At 58.4% G+C, this 19,197-nt stretch overlaps 5 protein-coding genes across 5 annotated transcripts; 2 read left to right on the forward strand and 3 right to left on the reverse strand.

Moving 5' to 3' along the window:
* Positions 1 to 2,639: 2,639 nt before the first annotated feature.
* Positions 2,640 to 3,710, forward strand: PSEUBRA_004143 (Ribonuclease P/MRP, subunit p29; the record flags this gene model as incomplete). The annotated part of the gene is made up of 1 exon (XM_016437702.1): positions 2,640 to 3,710. The coding sequence occupies one exon, from the start codon at positions 2,640 to 2,642 to the stop codon at positions 3,708 to 3,710; it is 1,071 nt and encodes a 356-aa protein (XP_016291246.1).
* A 146-nt stretch (positions 3,711 to 3,856) lies between these two features.
* PSEUBRA_004144 (Catalase core domain protein) lies at positions 3,857 to 4,930 on the reverse strand (the record flags this gene model as incomplete). The annotated part of the gene is made up of 1 exon (XM_016437721.1): positions 3,857 to 4,930. The coding sequence occupies one exon, from the start codon at positions 4,928 to 4,930 to the stop codon at positions 3,857 to 3,859; it is 1,074 nt and encodes a 357-aa protein (XP_016291247.1).
* A 1,340-nt stretch (positions 4,931 to 6,270) lies between these two features.
* On the reverse strand, positions 6,271 to 7,740 carry PSEUBRA_004145 (Polysaccharide deacetylase; the record flags this gene model as incomplete). Its single annotated transcript, XM_016437715.1, has 1 exon — positions 6,271 to 7,740. One exon carries the CDS (start codon positions 7,738 to 7,740, stop codon positions 6,271 to 6,273), a length of 1,470 nt encoding a protein of 489 aa, XP_016291248.1.
* Positions 7,741 to 10,302: 2,562 nt separating this feature from the next.
* PSEUBRA_004146 (Mitochondrial ribosomal protein S25) lies at positions 10,303 to 11,355 on the reverse strand (the record flags this gene model as incomplete). Its single annotated transcript, XM_016437719.1, has 1 exon — positions 10,303 to 11,355. One exon carries the CDS (start codon positions 11,353 to 11,355, stop codon positions 10,303 to 10,305), a length of 1,053 nt encoding a protein of 350 aa, XP_016291249.1.
* A 1,124-nt stretch (positions 11,356 to 12,479) lies between these two features.
* Positions 12,480 to 19,133, forward strand: PSEUBRA_004147 (Formin, FH2 domain protein; the record flags this gene model as incomplete). Its single annotated transcript, XM_059465231.1, has 1 exon — positions 12,480 to 19,133. One exon carries the CDS (start codon positions 12,480 to 12,482, stop codon positions 19,131 to 19,133), a length of 6,654 nt encoding a protein of 2,217 aa, XP_059321493.1.
* Between the last annotated feature and the right edge of the window lie 64 nt (positions 19,134 to 19,197).

Raw genomic sequence — 19,197 nt, forward strand, 5'->3', positions numbered from 1 at the left:
CACCGCACCGGAGAAACATGCACCTACGTAGAGCGACCCAAACAGCGAGAGACGGGGGAAGGATCGACAGAGGGAAACACTGCTTCAAATGTCGCCGGGGGGCGGAGAAGAGCGACCCGGGGCAGATAGAGATCATCCGGTTGGGTTCATGCAGGTGCAAAGGCTGACTTGCATGTGCAGTTCCAGAAACCTGAAACCCGTCGACCACGAACACGGCGGCTGCACGTCAAGAGTTGTCATCGCTTAGCTGAGCCATTTCAGAGCGAGCAATGCGGCCAGCCAGCCAGCAAGCGAGCCAGCGCTCACATACTAGTGTCGAAAGCTTGGACGCATTCTGGACGGCGAGTCCAAGCGACGCAGAGCAAGAGAGAAACCAGAAGGGGAGAGCGGGATGCGAAATGCAGCACCAGCGGCGGCGACAGCGGCGGCTGCAGACCCACACGCAGCTTGCACCGCATCCACCTGCATGGAAGAAAGTTTCTTGAGAAGCCGCTAAGGGGGTCCAGAACTCGGGTCCAATTCGCCCAAGCCACCCACGCACTCACACAAGACACCCTTTCTCATTTTCATATGGGTCTCATCTGGCCCACCTTCTTCATTTCGGGCTTGCAGCAAACAAAGGTGCCACACTCTGTTGGCATAACACCACCACGTATGATCGCAACAATGCCACGGAAGCGGTCGAAATTGAGCGACAGCCGGGCCAGCCGATCTTTGCCCTTCTAGCTTGTCAGGACATCGATGGGAAGGCCAGAAGAACAATCGGATGGCTCAGTGTCTACAAGGGCTTGTGCCTCTCATTTTTCAAGAATGGACTGCAGGGGTCACGTCTGTCTAGACTCTGTTGACGGACAAATTTAAAGCTCAATGTGGGATCTGGCTTCGAATCTGCACCGAATGATCTTGTCGGACCGCGAAAGGGCCGAAAAAATCGTTGGCACTCGATCAGCTGGCGTTGCTTTCGGATTCCCTCGAAGGCTGCCTTTCATTGCAGGCCAGTACGATGACAGCTTAGACTCACCGCAGGGGATCAAGCTGAGTTGCAGCATGTCTCTGCCGAACCAATCCTCCTCAGCATGTGATAATGGAGGAGCCGACGGAGGAGCCGACAGGCCAAGCCTCGGCCAATTGGTTGTTTTCCCATGACGGACCACTTCGGCTGCGTATCATGTGCTACACCTTTCTGCGCTTGCGCGGGTTTGCGACGGGAGACGACCAAACTCTTGGCCTTTCAATCAGACCTTGCAAGCTTGACCGGTCCCTCCCAGATACCATCGGTCACCTCGAAAGGCTCGCATCGGGACGGACATCCGGTGCGCGTCGTGGAACACGCAGGCCTTTGCAACAGAGATCCCAACGCTAGGTCGGCATCATCGTCATCGAGCGGAAGCGTCGGTCAATATTAAGGACCGGTCAAGGTACGAGCACGACCTTCACCTTCAAATGACGACAGTAGGAGTCGCAATGCGATTGCTTGGTTCCTGATGGGTCGCCTCGCCGCAAAAGCCTCTGGACGTGGCATGAAGCATCCGAGTGAATATTATACGATCGCAGACAGTTCCGAACCGAACGCGGCTTGTAGCAGAGTTGGAAGCAATGTCAACCTTGGAGACGGTGACGCAAACGCGGTTGGGCGCGCAAACGGTGGCTCGACTCAGTCAACAAGACCAAGCCATGCCTATCGTTCGACGGCCAAGCCTTTCGTCGGGCAGCTTGAAACGATTCTCCCACGCCTCCCCGACTGGTTCATGGGTTCATGGGAGAGTCGTGATCAGCGAATTTTCATGGCAGGCTTCTCACCGAGAAGGCCGACACCGCTCTTTGTCGGTGCAAAGATTAACCGAGTCGATCGAGGTGGTCCTATTTTCGTCACGCGTGTCTCGAGATGTGCCGGATGTTGGGGGCAAGGTGGCAAGTGTTGAGCATTCCGCTGCCAGGTCGTCCTAACCGAATCGCATCATGCGAAAGATCAAAATGTCATGCCGGCTGAGGCGTTGGAAGCGAACAGATTGAAAGCTACATTAGGTTGTCTGCCGAGAGACTCGCTTGGACAAGCGTGCTGACAACTCAGTCGGAAGGAGAAAGCGCAGACTTCGCTTACCTGGGAGTCCCGCGCACAAGAAAGTGATTGGGGAGAGTGGTGCGTACGAGCGCTTGCCGTCTCGTCCGATTCGCAGCTCGACGGTACGTACGAGACATAAGCTCTGAGCTCGTCCAGCCGAACCCAGCATCAGACACTGCTTGCGACCGCTTATCACGAGCTTCCTAGCTCTCACTTTGACCCGTGGGGCAGCAAGAGGTAGCCTTGTCAAGACGATGCGATGCTGGCTGCACAATCTCATGCAGCTTCGGGAGGCATGCGAGACTGAAGCGTCTTCGATTTTATGTGACAGAACCTCGATTCGAGGCAGCCATCTGGGTCGAATCGGATCTCGGATCGGCACTGAGCAAATTTCGATGCAGACAGGGTCCACAAGTTCATGATCATCCTTCCTGTCCACGAAATATGGTCAAAGAGCTCAGACCTTGACGTCTCAAGACCACCACCATTGTGCCTGTCGCGCTTACAGCATCAATCGGACCATTCGGCTCGCAGCATACGAAGCGATCGGGTCGACTCCGATGCGAGTCTCGTCAAGATGAACGATGACTACGCAGGGGCAAGCGGATCCAGCTCCACGAGCGTAGCACATCAGTTGTTGCGAGCGGCGCTGGATACCGAAAAGGTCTCCAACTCGCAAGTTTCGCAATACTATCGAGAGCGACTCCAAGATCGTCGCATTCAAATCACCAATCTTGACCGCGCTCGTCCCAAGACAGGCGGCAACGATGCCGACGCTCGGATGCGCGCCGAGCGCAAGCTGATCAAACGCAAGAGGAGAGTCAAGAGCGAACTGTCCCAGCTCAAGCGGCTTCGCATCGCGGCCGGTCGATCGGCAAAGCACCGAGATGCGCAAGAGGATGTGTCTTCGCCTACATATACGCACCCAAAAGAGGATGTGTCGGATCCCGACGCCAAAGAGCTGGTCAAAGGCAAGCAGCGTCTTTTGGCAGACGCCAACAAGCAGCTCAGACGCGTGCAATCCGCACCACAACCTCCGTCAAACGAAGCGAAAAGGCTCAGTCGATCCGCACGCAAACCTCTCAGCCGCGCTCAACGCAAACGCATGGGTCTGGAACAAGTCGATGCCAACATCAGCTATGAGCTTGTCCAGCCTCTGCACGACATGTGGCGCTCCTACATCCAGCAGTTGCTCAACATTGTCGCCATGAACGGCAAGGGTCAGCTCGTAGCAAATCCGCAGTTCGATCCGAAGAATCTCACCACCATGTCATCTGGCACCGTGAGCGCTGTTCAAGCCTCGCTCATCAAGGCCGACCTGTGCGGAGCAGAAATCGAGGTGGTCCGTGCTGCCAACCCGTCTCTCGTCTCTCAGCATGGCCTCGTCGTCAAGGAGACCGAGCACACCATCATCATCGCTGTCCCTCCATCAGGGACAGAGAAATCCGCACACAGGACGTCACGCCATGCAACTCGCACTATACCCAAACACAATGCCGTCTTTGCAGTCAAGGTGCCTCTCGCCTCTATCGATTCAGCGTCAGACCCAGGCCATCTCCGCTTCGAGCTTCACGGCAATCACATGATGCACACACTACCATCAAGAGCAACGCGCAAGTACAAGGCTCGACCGACCATCGACTTCTGAACGCACTTCGTAATGTAGCCTTCAGCTCGTCATCACCAACATCGACTCGGCAACCAGCATCAGCAATAATTGAAACCATATTTGCATAACGAAGCACGATCATCATACGCTGATACAGAGCGACACGATTTGAAAGGAAGACGAGCCTAGTCAGGGATTTGCGAGATGTCATCGACGGTGATCTCCTCGCGAGCGTTCATCCTACGTCGGAAGCTAGCCGAGGCCTTGTAGACGCCTTTCCTGAGGCGATTGATAGAACCCAGCGGCTTGTGCTCGACCAACCCATGCCACACATCGAGCCGATTGTGATCCTCCCAGAAGCTCACCCTCTTCGGCGGGAACGACTCCTGCGCTGGCAATGTGATTCTAGCCACGGTTACATAGGGGTACTTCTGCTGGTCCCACTCCACACGCACGTCTTCGACCGGTTGCTCGTCGAGGTTCTCGAGGAACTGCACCTGGAAGTCGTACGTTGCGTCGTTGCTCTTGAAGTACTCCTGCAGCCAATCGCGGTGGACGGTGGTGCCCTTATCGTTCTCGCCGACCGTCTTGTCCGCGAGCGCCTTCTGCGCATCGGAGGTGGGGAGGATGCGGTACTTGACCACGTGGTCCCCGTACCGAATCGCCGCCTGGCTGTACTGCCTCTGGGCGGCAAGGTGGACGTTTGGAGCGACGTTTCGAGCGTTCTGGATCTTGAAGTCGTCGCGCTTGCGGAGGTCGGCATCGAGGCCCTTGCCGTCGGCTCCGTGGAGAAGACGCAGAGCGATGATATCGCGACACGTTCGTGCGTTGCCCAGCTCGAGGAAGGCGCACGAGTTGAACTCAAAGTCCTGCGTCTCTGGATCCTTCATGTCCTTGCGCAGCTTGGGACCTTTTGCGCCGAACACCTTGAGACCTACACCGCGGGGTTGCGGGATGCGGTCGTCGATCAGATCTGTGGTCTCCGTCGAGTAGCGCATGGCAACGGGGAATGTGGACCCGGGTTGCTTGAACAGCCCTTGGTAGAGGTGCGAGTCAAGACCCTCGAGGACCGACATGGTGCCTTTGACAATGCCTTGCGTCTTGACATGTGTGCCGGAGAAGGCGTGACGGTGACACTCCCAAACGGCGGTTTGGGCCGTGTTGATCTGCTTCTCGACCTCGTGGATCAGCTGGTCCTCTTCTGGACCTGCGCCCTTTTCTACGTTGGGGTCGTCCCATCGGATGAACGTTCGAGTCATTGTTGTGGTGGCACTTGGGTCACAGGGGTTTGATGGTGTGCAGGTGATCGCTTCAGGACTGGGCTCAGGAAGAATGCCGCTCAGAGAGGTGGGGGTATATATCCATCACCACACCAACCTGTCGGCAAATGCATCTTTCAGGGCCCCTTCGGTGCATGGAAGCATCTGCTCCGAGTCAAACCAGATGCCGGAGGCGACCCTGGATGGTCGTTGCAGCGCGCCAAACCCGAGTGTCTGTTCTCGGGCTTCGAGGCTACCCCACAAAAGGCGCCAAGGGGGACAGGCGACACGACCATGTGATGCGAAAGACCGGAAGGCCGACGGAAGGAGGCGAAAAGAAAGCCCGCCTCTGGAGCGTGCGCGATTAAGCTTCTCACACCATCAACCCCCGCATCGATCCTTCTTTGTCGCCCCTCTCAGTCACATGCGCATGATTCCTAGCCTCCTTTTGTCGTGACAGGCTGTAGAGCGTCGGAGGAATGAATGGTTCAGGATCTTGCTCAATCACGGAAGGGACGGCGAACGAAGTGACCTTCTCGCTTAAATTTGTGTTTTGTGTCTGTCAAAGCGGTCAGGTGGAATGCCGAGTGGCCGGAGGTCATTTCATGCCAACCATTGCGCACCTCCTGCCTCTTGTTTCTTTCGTTCCATCATCTATGTGTGTGCTGAAAGCGCTGAGTCATGACTTCATGGTGTGCAGCGTCGACCGACGCTTGAGCTCCAGCCAGGGTGAGATAATGCTCAAGGGCAGGGCGCTTGGTACGGAGGAGGCGTGCGGACGGCAAGCAAAAGTCGTCGGCGAACGTCACAAGACCCTTGCATTCCTTTTCCCGCAGCTTTACCCGTGCTCGTCAACAGCAGCTCGTTCGCCGTCCGCTGCGCTGCTGATCCCGCGGAAGTACGGTCTTCAGCGGTCAAGAGCCGTCTCGCCTGATCCAAGGCTGATCGGTGGTTGAAGAAGAGAGCACATCGCCGATTCAGACCGCACGGCTTGACACGCCTGCCTCGCTCACAGGTTACGTCCGGTGCCGACCTGCGTCGTCAACGCAGCGAATTTCCAATCTCTCACAGACAGACAGACAGACAGACAGACAGACAGACAGACAGACAGACAGACAGACAGACACACAGACAGACAGACAGACACACAGACAAGCGGATGTATCGGACGTGAAACTAGTCTGCTCCTCACATCCATCCTCCTTCAAGGCGGTGGAGAGGAGACATCGACTGTGGATTGAAGCGACTTCTAAGAACGAGCGAAACTAAAAGAAGGAGCGATTTCGAGAGAACGAGGATGCGAGTATGGTATGGTGATGCAGATGCGGAGGATGAGGAGATCAAAGCACGAGGGCGAGGGCAGCGGCGATGGCGCCCAGGCCGACGGTGGATGCGCCAGCGACGAGGCTCGATGCGCCCGAGGTCGACGACGAGCCCTTGTTGGTGGCGCCGACGGTGCCGGTGGACGAGCCGCCCGAGCTGCCGCTGCCAGAGCTGCCGGAGCCCGAGCTGCTGGAACCAGCGCCGGTGGCGGCGGCGGCCGAGCCAGACGAGCTTCCGCTGGCCCTCGCCGCCGAAGCGGCCTGCGAAGCCCTAGCACCCTGTCCGCTGCCCGCAAGATCAGCGAAGGCGCTCGTGTCCGGTGCGTTGCGGCTGCCACGTCGGGCGTCCGAGTGCACCACATTGATCGCCTGTCGCGTGGGCAGAATGCTATCCACGCGCTGCTTGGGCGTGGTGAGGTTCCACTGGTTCTGGTAGTACGGCAGCCCTTGCAGCTCGGGGACGGCGCCGACGATCCAGTTGTTTGCCTTGAGTGCGCGGTGGTACGTCTGGAACGCCTCGATCGCCTGGTCGGTCGTCTCGTGCTCGAGCGAGATGAAGCCCGTGCGGTTGTTCGTGTCCGCCCAGCTGACCATCTCCCGAGTGACGCTCTGCGAGGTCGCGCCGATACCAGTCGTGCACGTCTGCAGCTGCGCAGTGCCAGAGCCCTGGCGCAAGCACCAGTCGTCCGCATCCTTGTTCCACATGACCGTCTGCAGACCGAGCACCTCGGTAGCGATGGCACGCACACGAGCGTCAACATCGCCCTCAGGGGGACGCCAGTACATGGGAACGGAGCCAGTCAGATCGTAGATGATCTGCATGGTCCAACCGAGGTCGCCAAGGACCTGGAGGTCGTTCTTGTTGGTTTGAAGGGTGTGCGACCAAGTGTGGACACCAAGGTGCATGGGTGGGTCCGACTTGACGTAAAGGTCCATCGCGTCGGGGTTCCATACGATGGCACTGCCGATGAGGAAGTGCGTGGCCGTCTGACGCTGTGCCGAGAGGTAGTCGATGAGGAGGTGCGACTGAGGAGTGGGACCGTCGTCAAAGGTGATCGAAACGTAGTTGTCGGGAGCAAGCCAGATGTCGCCCGTGTCGCACTTCTGGACGGTCCACGAGCAGACGTTGGTCATGTCGGTGCCCGCCGGGTAGGCCGTGGCGCGGGTGACGGGATCAGTGACGGAAAGGGGGATGTTGGGGATGAGACCAGCGGCCTTTTTCTGGTTGTAGCGGTCGATCCAAGCCTGGGGAAGCGAGCTGGCGGGAGGAGGGTCGGAACCGGCAGGAGGGTAAGGCATGCCGTTCTTGGAGACGCTGGCGAGCTGACGCTTGGTGATGCTGTGGTGCTGCTCGTCGCCTCGTTTCTGGAAGAGGTCACCAGCACGGTGCTCTGAAGGGTGGACGAGGCCACGCTGATGACGGGTGGCAGCAGAGACCATAGGGGCAGCCAGAGCCATGGCCCCGACGGCAACGGCGGTGAAACGCATGATGACGGTTGACTGTCGCTGGCGATTCAAGTCGGTAGTGGGGAGGAGAGGGGAGGGGGAAGAATCGCGACCTCAAAACCAAGGCGCTGCAAAGGGTCGTCTATAAGAGGAAACGGGGAGGGGAGAGCAGTAAAGACTGTGGGTGGCAGCTGATACAGACTCGACTGCCAAGAAGCGGGTTGCCAAACAAACACGAGCGAGGAGAAAGGGACGGACGGAGGAGTGCCGAAGAGGGTGATGGATGGAGGAAGAGGGGAAGGAAGGAGGGAGGCAGGGAGAGGAGCAACAAGTACTAGCAATCGGAGGAGCATGTACCTTTCGATTCACTTGCTTCATTCAAGGACGCCGGGACCCCTTTGACCCTCGTTTGCTCGTTGTCACAACCGACTGGAAGAGGAAACGAGCAACAGAGCCAGAGGATGCAAGTGGGCGGGTGGGGTCCAATTCATCTCGAATGCACAAGTGAATTAGGGGGTGGCTGCTGTGTCAATGGTGTGGGAGTGTCACGGAAGGGCCGGTGAAGGTCAACCTCGACCTGCACATGGGCACGGGCGGGGTGTCATCTCGAGCAAATTCAGACAATCTAGGCTCGCAGATCCCTTCGGATACGAGCCGATCAGTCACGGACTGCCACGACCCAGTGCACCTCGCCTACTGGCTTCGGTACCACCGAACGGTTCCCACGCCATGGATCAAAAGATCAAAACACACCGAAACTTTGACACAGCCATTCGGAGGAGCAGCCGAGGGAGATCATCATCAGGAGGAGGAGGGAGGAGCAGCTGAGACGATGGCCTGAGGAGCGCTTCTAGTGTGTATGCTTCGAAAACGCCAAGACATGCTCGGACGGACACAATAAGTTACCGCAGGCAGGACAATGACAAGCCGAGGCCTTGCAAAGGAGCACCATGACTGTCATCACCTGCGTGCCAAGCCTCTCGAAGAACATGACACGCACATGCACTTGCATGATGCTGGCGTCGATGTGCCAGTTCCGCAGCCGTGGTGTGTTGTCTGACGCTGCTCATGCTGCTCGGCTGAGATTTCCTGGTCCGCCAGGCCAAATTTGAGAGTGTGTTGTGCTGGCACGCCCTGCATGGGACGGAATAGTGACACCGACGCGTGTCGGCTTCCTGTGTTTTTCTTTGCTGGCGCGTTACCTGACTGCAGATGATTCCACCCCTGGCTCGGAGATGCTGCAGGAGTTCGAGTCCAGCTGCTGCACATGCAAACCAGAAAGAGGACCCTGCCAAGCCTCGAGCATCTGATAGAAGTCATCTTCAATTGCGATCTGCGCTCGGTCGAGCTGTGACAAAGGGTCACCTCGACAGCGATAGCAAGTGTAAACATCGGGACCAAAGCGAAGCGAAACGGCGGGAGGCGTGTTTTGGTTGCGATAAGCGAACGGCTTCCCTTCCATGGAAGAAGCGACGCAGATCCGGGCTCACGGGCTTGGCGAACATGAAAATCCGCGGTACGAAACTGCGAAAGGAAAAATTGAGATTTGAAACCGACACAGGGGACATCCGAGGGTCAGAAGAGACAGGAGAGGAGAGAGCGAGCGAGAACAGTTTCCCGGTCACGCCGAGCCCAACGGGATCCCGCGTCGGCTGTGCCAAGTCTCGTACTACTCCCATTGTTCGATACCATGCCCAAATGGCTCGTTCAAGCTCCGTCTTCCGTGCGTTTGGCACCGCTAGCCGACCCAACTGCATCGAGATCCGCAGCTTGAGAGTCAGCTTTGCAGCTCGGAAATCTGCGACGGGATCGGGTTGGACTGTCGACACTGCCTAAACAAGCTCGCGATTCCGAGTCGCAGACGCGAGCGGTAGCTGACGACGTCATTGCTGCTTCCATGGCGGAAGATCACAGCTGGTTCTGATGCTGGAGGCGCGACAAAGCTGTGGCTGCTGCCGCGTCTGACGGTGCACCAGTACGTGGCATCAGCAGACAGTCACGACGAGCAACCGTTTGGACGCCGCGACCCGATCTGCATTGACACCCTGTTTTGGTTGGAAGGCGGCTCCATACTCTGCGGGGAAGAGGATCGGGTACTGGTTGGTCACGAGATACACAGATATGATGGAAGATGTCGACAAAGGCGTTAAAATCTCACTGGTGACGCCCTGTTCCAGCGATATAATTGCCTTTACACTTAAGCCAAACATCTGCGGCCATAGAACCTTGAAAGCACCGCATCCCGTCCGATCTGCGAAGTTAAGCAAGGTATCGCCTAGTCAGTACTGCGGTGGGGGACCACGCGGGAATCCTAGGTGCTGCAGTTCTTTCTTTTGCCTTTTTTTTGCGCCCTTTTTGGGACCCTTTTGGACAGCGTCTTTTCTCGAGGCCGACTTTTCAAAAGGACTTCAAACCGGTCCATCAACTGCGCTGTGACAGAGACCATCAGGCTCAACGGCTCAGCGATGAGATCGACAGCACTACTCGCGAGGATTATCGGCGGTTCACAGAGCAAGTACATAACGATGTACGCAGGACGCCGTGCGGGTATCAACATGACTGCGGCATGCGCATTGGAGTAATTGCATTCATACTGTGCTTCTGTCACAAGGCCTGATGTTCAGCTGCTTGCAGCGGCAGATTGTGAGAATCGGAAGTGGAGGTTTCTGCCGGTCGCATGGCCGACTTGGCAAGTCCAAGGAAGTCATCTGCTGCTTCCGACGTGGGGCTCACACCGGTGCCGCCAAGGGACGATGGCGATGGCTGGCTTGATGCGAGCTGTGCGCCGCTTCCAAGACGATCCGCGCTGACCTCGCCCTGTCGGAACGCTTTCGCCGCCTCGAGGTATGCATCGCCCGAAGTAAATGTCTGGTCGGTGCGCTTGACCCTGGCCGCCTTTGTCTGCTGCACATCTGCAGCGTTGGCGGCATCGCCGCTCGCCATGCCTCCTGCTGCCCATGCCGCCCACGACTCGAGCGCCTTCTCCTCCTTCTCGAATCCTCGCTGTGTCTCGGTCTTGCCCAAGTCGGCGCCGTAGTACTTTGCTTCGAGGATTGCGTAGCGCGTGGCATGCTCGCGCTCGGCTTTGAGGCCATGGTAGGACGAGAGCGTGTTGTGGTAGGCTTGCGACAGGGACAGACCGCCTTCACGGTGTGCTGCGAGTGTACATGCGACAAAGTCTTCCACGCTCGGATTGCGGCCATACGAACGGAGTCGTTTCGGGTCGCCATGGACTCTCGTTTCGCTGCCCACCTGCTCGCTCATCTCGACGAGCGTCTTGGGTCGATACGCCTCCCATGGGTGATCGCGGAAGAACTGCTGTCGAATCTTGTCCTCGTCGTAGACGATCGGTTTCGGGGTAAGCTTGGGTGTCAAGGACCTCGACTTCTTTTTCGAGTTGGTGGTATCACGGCCGTACTTTTGGTTCGAAGTCGTCGCTTTGGAGGAGGAACCAGGCTGGATAGGCTGAGTCCGGAGCTTAGCCCGCAAATGAGCTGGAAGGTCCTCATTTGGACGCTGGACCGGGTGTCGAGCAGGCACCGAGACCGGGGGATGGTTGTTCACCGCCTCGAGCCATGCGGGAGGCTGCTTGAGGAAGCCGGCTTCGAGCAACCGCGAGACGGTCTGCGGGACCTGCGATGGGATCTTTCGAGGCATGGTACTAAGCTTGCGGTAGCTGTCGTCGATGCAAAGCTGATTTGAAGAGGATGGGGCGTGCAAGGACGGAACCTAGCGGAAAGGAAGCAATCGCAAATGCAAGTTGGGCAAAAAGTGTCAAGCTGCTCTGCTGACCTTTCTTCTTGACACTGCACGTGATGTGGGCCCACTCAGACCGGAGCTTCAGTCGTGCGATAAAAATTACAACGCGTAAAGGAGCCACGAGAGCGCGGCAACCGAGACAGGGGCTTCTGAGAAAAACACTTTGAACCCTTTGACACAGACAGCGGGGGGCACAGCTGAGCCAGCTGCAAGGTGGAGGCACAGAGGTCTTTCTACACCAACCCAAGACTAGAGTCCATACGTTGCTTGTAGATCTCGCTCTTGACGGTCGTTAGGTCTTGAGATGTGCTCTGTTTGGCTCAAAGGAAAGTCAGGGCCAGGATGCACAAGCTTGTTACAAAGTCACAGATGCTTGGAGGGTCCAGACTGGCTAGCTTTGGACAGAGGCCGAGCTCGAATTGCCAAATTGCCGAGAACAACACTTTTTGGCCAAGGTTGGCTGCAGTTGACAAACAGAGCGTCACCAACAACCTTATGGTCACATCTGCGTCGCAACGAGCCTACCTTCTTGCTACGGTCACAGTCAGGTGTAGCATGGAAGGAAAGACAACATCAGTCAGACTTGCCGACTTTCTTGTCGGGGCTCAACCGAAGAGATCGTGTGCCTGCGTTGCATCGTGAGTAAATTCAAAGTTAAGCTGAAAGCGTGCATCTTTCCACTGCGCGGAGTTGTCAGCGTGTTGCTCTGGGCTTCTGGTGACCAGCGCTATGCTTTTTCATCACCATCATCCCATCCCGACCACAGCTTCTCTCGGACCAATACTCACGTTCTCACGCACACACACATCGAGTCTAAAGCCAAGCCCCACTATCTCTTGTTCCACCCGGTCTGGCGATCCGAGCACCGCAGGCGGCCCAGCATTTCCAGCGCGCGTGCCAACCAACACGACTTACTCAAATTACGATGGTGCCTCCTGCAAGTTCTCGATAGACGTCCTCTCTGTCTTCTCAGTCTTTTTATACCCAGCTGTAGAGAACAGCAAATAACATATCACGTCACGATGGCAGGCCGAGAGCTGCTGCAGGTCCTCTTGCCCGGCAACGCCGCCATCTTGTCGGCCTCCGTCCCCTCGGCGGCTTCGACATCGATACAGGATCTCATCGTCGCCCTCCTCACAGATCTCACCAACAACAAACAACTCAAAGCGGCATTCGGGTCCCATTTCCAGCCCTGGGCATCAGCCACTTCGAACGACTTTGAGAGCTCCGAGAAATGGCTCATCGATCCTCACGGACAGCTCTGGGCGCTCCAGGCGGTGCAGGCAACCGAGCCAAACTACGAATGGAAAGAGGAGGAGCTCCGAGCCATCAATGACGGCATTGTCCCATTGCAAACGGGCGTCTTTGGCTTCCTTCGCAGCCTTGCCGAGGGTCCAAAGCCGTCAGACGAGGACGGCGCTCCCCTTCCTGTGGCCGACCTGTCTTCACCGACAGCCTTCTCCGACTTTCTGCTCTCGTCCCATCTACACACGCCACGCCTACGACTAGTCTGCGGTGCTGCAGGTCTCAGAGTTCGCCTTCGCTTCGGCCACGTTCCGGAAATCTACGATGGCTGGGATCAGAGAACCTTCTTCCTCCCTGCCGACGCGAAGAGTCCAGAAGCGGCCGGAGTCGGCTCCCTCGTGACGGAAGTCGTCGAAGCTGTCTGCGAAGAGTTCGGCATTCGTAGGGTCGTGCTTCAGGGTAGCAAGTCGGCTCGTGTCGTATACGCCCTCTGTCCACTGCCAGCGACACCAGCGTCAGCACCAGCACCTATGCCACCACCTTCTCCGCTACCGGACAACGCCTCTTTACCGCAATTGCTCAGCAGCATGGATACGTCGGATCCCGGCCTCATGTTCACCATCAGCGCCAGTTGGCTCAACAAACTTGGCACGGTCGCCCAAGGCTTCTCGAAGCACGCTCGTCGTCAGGGCTCCAATGGCGTCCCTTTGGCGCCAGCTCCCTCCGCAGCGCCTGGCCAGCCCGCTCGATCGCCTTCTCCCACGAAACAGTCGGCCGTCAAGACAGGCGTGCTTGGCCTATGGGGCTCGGCTAGTGTGAGCAAAGCCACTGCTGCTCTTCTTCCTGCCGCCTTCTCGCCCGCCGCCAAGAATGCCTCGCGCTCGACGGGCGATGCGGATCTTGACGCTCTCTCCGTGGAGCTCACCTCCGCACGCTTGAATGCCGAAGAAGATGAGGATGATGCGGGTGGTACGCTCCGAGGAAGCAAACCAACGACGCCTGCTCGACACAACAATTCGTTGCCAGCAGACGAGTCGCAAAGACAAGCACGAGGATCTGCAGAGGTAGAAGGCTCTTCTGAAGCTCCAGAACATGTTGGAAAAGGTCGACGCCATCACGGTCCACTAGCGACGGCTCGACTGAGCAGGATGTTCGAGGGCTGGATGGGAGGCGGTGGCGAGCCAACCTCTCCCTCATCGTCGAGCTTGCGTCACAATGCCATGGACGAACCCGAAACGCCCACAGCCTCGAACATCGGTCGGGTTCACGGCACCGTTGGCAGGAGCGGCAAGACATTCAGCGTTAGCGGGCCGCTCGAGCTCGACAGCGACACCAGCAACGTGTCACGCTCGTCTTCGATTGTTTATCTTCCCTCACCAGCCTCCGAAGACCTCCACAGCCCCGAGGAGCTGGCAGCCAGATTCGACAAGCTAATGAACGATCTTGGCATCAAAGGGACAAGCCGTACAGCCATGCTAGCCCTTCCCGACGATCGCAAGCGCTTCCTCATCAGCCAAAATGAAGCAGCCAGGACGTCGACGCCTTCCAAATCGCGCAACGCCATGTCTCCGCAACTGAGCGACAAACCGGCGTCGCCTACCCTCAGCAATAGCTCGGACACAGTAGGGCGAAGCGTTGGTCTTCCTTCTGGGTGGTCCAACCGCTTCAGCATTTCCAGCATCACCAACTGGGCCACAGGGGACGCCAATAGCTCTGGCGCAGGCTCCGCAAAGGAAGACGAGGGCGATGCCAGTCCCCGCGTGAGCCTTTCTGGCGATGCTTCCAGTCAGGGTAGCACTAGCACTCGCCCGACGACGATGATCTCCGAGACCGGCTCGTTCGGATCCGTCGACTCGAGGCCACACAGCAACGGCGATCACACCAACACGCTTCGAGCACACCACACCGGCAGCAGCGCCGGCGTCACCGCAAGTCTGTTCAGCAACTGGTGGGGAGGTGGAAGCACGATCGCAGGCGTCAACGCAAGTCAGGATCCAGGAGGCGGCGACGAGTGCAACGCGGCGATGGGTCACGTCACCAGATTGAAGGATGGCAAGCTGAGCCGAAAGGACCTCTTCAAACACCTGCTCTCGCTGCGTGTCACGCTCAGCAGCGCCAAACTCTCTTGGATCGACAGCTTCCTCCACTGCGACGGACTTGGGGCTCTGGAACGCATCATGCAGCACGAGACAGAGGGCATTGTCAGCAGCCTCATTGTCCATCGCACCAAGCAAGTCGAGCGCAAGGACATGTCGGATGCCATCCTGCTCGAGGCGGTCAAGTGTCTCCGAACGCTCATGAACATCGAGCTCGGCTTCGAAAAGGTGTTGGAGCAGTCCAATCTGGTCAACTACATTGCCTTTGCCCTCCGCTCTCCCTCGTACAAGCTGCGTCTTCAGGTCGCCGATGTGCTCGCCGCCTTGTGCGTGCTTTCGCTCGACGACGGCCATCGCATGGTCTGCGGCGCTCTCTCGGAGCTCAAGATTGCCACGGGCGAGCGCTTTCGGTTTGCGTTCTTGGTCGACGATCTCAAGCCGGACTCGTCGGAGGATGCACTCAACGATGCATGGAACGCAGGTCTCAAAGACGCAAATGCGGATGAAGCCATCGAGTGGGAATACAGAGCTGCCGCCATGGTCCTTGTGAACGCCATCACCAACAGCCCAGAGGACCTCGAGGAAAGGGTCTCGCTGCGTGACGAGTTCGCCCGTCGAGGCCTCAACGAAGTGCTCGTATCGCTCCGCTACGTCGATCCACCAGAGAGCTTGGCGACGCAGATTCAAGTGTACGTCGAAGAAAAGCAAGAGGATCAAGACGAGCTGCACGACCGCGCTCTGCACCTGTCCGATCGCGACCGCGAGCGTGATACCGATGTCATGTCCGACCTCGGCGAGGCCGGCGAAATCCTTCGCAGGTCTCAGGACGCGCACGAGGACCTCTATCCTATCATGATCTCCATCTTGCGTCACACCTCGAGCATCCTCGATCGCGACATTGACCATCAGTTCAAGACGGATCTTCTGTTCGTGGTGGACAAGTATGTCGAACAATCAGCTGACGTCGCCGACTTTGACGAAGGCTGGAGGAGTTTCATGCGCTCTTACCTTGCCAACATCCAGCACCTGGTCGGGAAACAGGCCATGATCAAGGCCAACGCCAACAGAATCAGCGACACGAGCACCGTTCCGAGCAGCTTCATCGAGGAGCTCGAGGGTCTGCGTGCCAAGGTCGAGGAGCTCAGCGACGATAAAGCCAAGCTGAGCACCAGGCTCAACGAGCAGACTGCCGAGGTCATCACGCTCCGAAGCTTACCGGGGGCTGCCGCACTGCGCAAGGATTCGGCCGAAGATGACGCAGCCTCCTCGGGTTTGCCATCGTCGCAGCCCAAGCGCGGCGATAAAGAGAGCTTCGCCGGTGTCATTCATCGGTTAGTTGCGAAGGAGAAGCAGGTCATCGAGCTGCAAGCCGAGCTCGACCGTCTTTCCTCCGCTGCACGACCCGAGGAGCGCACCGATGGAGATGATCGAGCCAAGAAGGAGCGTCTGGAACGGAACCGTCAATGGACCAACCTGATGGACGAGATTGCGCGTCACAAGGAGCAACTCGCCGGTGCAGAAGCCAACGCCGAAGCGAAGGAGCGCGAGATCAAGTATCTCAAGCGTGCTCTCGAGACAGTCTACGGACGTTTCCAGAGCGGCATGGCGCAAGCTCAAGAAGAAGCAGAGGCGAAGGACCACGGAGAAGAAGCGTCCAAGAGCGCCACATCGGCCGGCAACTCGGAGATGGAAGCCGACATGATGGCACGTCGCACGATCGAGGCGCTGAGCAAGAAGGATGTCGAGATCTCGGAGCTCCGTGCGGACGTGGCCAAGCTTCAGGAGAAGGCGCTTCAGTCGATGGAAGCCGCCAAGTCGACGAAAGAGATGGAGGCACTGCAGATCCAGCTCGGTGAGAAGGACAACCACATCACCAAGCTCGGAGACGAAATGGCCAAGTTGCAAGCATTGCTGCTTCAGCTTCAGATCCAACCTGCTGGCTCTGGAACGAGCTCTGCCGGTGCTGCACCGAATCATCGTCAAGCATCAAGGCCGCCCGGCGCACCTGCGCCTCCCCATACAGGATCTGCTGCCCTCGGGACCACGCCGTCGCCGCGTTTGCAGATGGTCGCCGAAAGCCAGAGCGTGTCTGCCGGCGATGCTCCTCCTCCTCCTCCTCCACCTCCGCCGCCGCCTGCGCCGCCGGCTGCTGCCGGGCTCGCTGCAGGTGCCTCAGGAAGCGTCAGTCTGGACGGACCTCCTCCACCGCCTCCTCCTCCGCCGCCGCCTCCGGGACCTGGCATGCCTTCCACCACAGCGGCGACAAGTTCAGGAGCTCCTCCTCCTCCACCGCCGCCATCGCCACCGCCGCCCGTGCAGGCAGGTGCGACTGCGGGCGCGTTCGTAGCTGGGCCGCCGCCACCACCACCGCCGCCTCCCCCTGGTGTTGCAGCTGGTATGCCGCCACCGCCTCCTCCCCCGCCTTCCAACGCCCGTCCGATTCCGCCACCTCCGCCTAGCGCACTCAACACACCCAAACCTCCTACTTTGCCTCCTCTCCCGAAGAAGAAGCGCAAAGCCCTGTTCTGGAACAAATTACCAGCTCATTCGCTATCGAGCACCGTCTGGAGCGATCTTCCTAAAACATCTGTCGACGTGACAGGCGAGATCGATCGTCTGGACGAGCTCTTTGCCATCGGAAGCAAGCCAGTCGCTGCGGTGCCCGATGCCAAACAAGCGGGCCAAAAGGCAAAGCCGACCACATTGCTCAATCTCACGCGGGCGCAAAACGTCTCGATCGTCCTGACCAGGATCAGGATGCCATTCGCCGAGATGCGAGCCGCGATCTTGCAATGCGACGAGTCCAAGCTCAGCATCGACCACCTCAAGAGCATCAACAAGTGCCTTCCTACGACGGATGAGCTCGGGCTTGTGCGCGACTACGATGGCGACATCGGCACGCTCAGCAAGGCGGATCAGTTCTTCAAGGAGATGCTCGGCATTCCACGACTATCGGAGCGCCTAGCTTGCATGGTATACATGCGGACGTTCGAGTTGGATCTGGAGGAGATCAAGCCGGACCTGCGCATCCTCAAGCACGCTGTTGACGAGATCAACGGAAGCGCCAAGTTCAAATCGGTGCTTCACACGGTGCTGACGATCGGCAACGTGCTCAACTCTTCGACGTTCCGAGGCGAGGCGGCGGGTTTCCAACTGAGCGATCTGCTCAAGTTGAGGGACACGAAGCCATCTCAGCCGACACCGGCGACGCCCACCCTGCTGCACTACCTGGTCCGCGTGCTCAACAAGACCGACAAGACGCTGGTCGGCTTCTTGGACGACTGCTCGCACGTCGAAGCTGCCGCACGACTCTCGACCACGTCGGTCATGGCTTCCATCGCGGCCCTCATTACTGGCCACGTGACGATCAAACGAGAGATGACAGTACTACAGAACGTCGGCATCTCTTCGCAGAGCGACCGCTTCGTCGACGTCACAGACGAGTTCCTTCGCCAGACGAGCCCGCAACTCAAAGCGCTCCAGCTGGTAGAAAGGACAGTCTCGGCCAATCTCAGCAAGCTGCTGACCTACTTTGGCGAGGATCCGAGCCAGACCAAGCCCGAAGACTTTTTCGGGCTGGTGAGCAGCTTTGGACAGGCGCTGATGCGGGCAGAGGAAGACACGCTGCAGGCGGATCGAAAGGCGGAGTTGGAGGCGCAGAAGAAGCAGAAGGGCTTGATGGGCAAGGGCAGATTTGGGACGCGTGTTGCGCAGTTTGGTCCCGAAGTGCGAGGGCCGCTGGCTGGTGTCGCCGCCGCCGCCGGCGGGGCGGGTACACAGTCGACTTCGGCTGCAGAGACGCTCGATTCGCCCATCAGCGACGTCACGCCTACCGCATCGCGCTTCCAGTCTTCAGACAGTGGCAGTGGCGGAACGCTTCGGGCGGATCAATCACCCGCGATCTCCGTCCCGGCCGACGCAGCCCGCCGCTCCTACCGCGGCAGAGGTCAGCTGGACGAAGCGATCAAAGAGCTGCGCGCCGGCGCGGCGGGTCGCAAGCTCGCCAACGTCTTTGCCAACCGCGACGCCTCTCCCTCACCCACCAAGCCGTCCTCCCGCATCTTTGCCCGCCCTCCCCCGCTCGAGATTGACACAACCGCCGAGGAGGAGGGGGACCAGATGCAGACGCTCGAAGCTGGCACCATTGGCAGAAGTCGATTCTCACCTGCGACGCTGAGGAACGGTACGGGCAGGGATAGTATCTATGGTACGCTGTCAGGTAATCCTAACGGCACGCTGAGCGGGAGGAAGAGTTTGAGGGTCAAGCAGGGTGGGGCGAGACGGCCGTTGAGTCGGGTGTTTTTGACGGGAGATCGGGTGGAGCGGGACGATTGATTGGACAGCGGATGTGGAACGACACGGATGAACTTTGATGATTTCACGCAGGGATGTAATGATA

The sequence above is a fragment of the Kalmanozyma brasiliensis genome, assembly GCF_000497045.1.
Source record: "Kalmanozyma brasiliensis GHG001 unplaced genomic scaffold PSEUBRA_SCAF3, whole genome shotgun sequence".
In the NCBI taxonomy this organism is placed as follows: domain Eukaryota; kingdom Fungi; phylum Basidiomycota; class Ustilaginomycetes; order Ustilaginales; genus Kalmanozyma; species Kalmanozyma brasiliensis.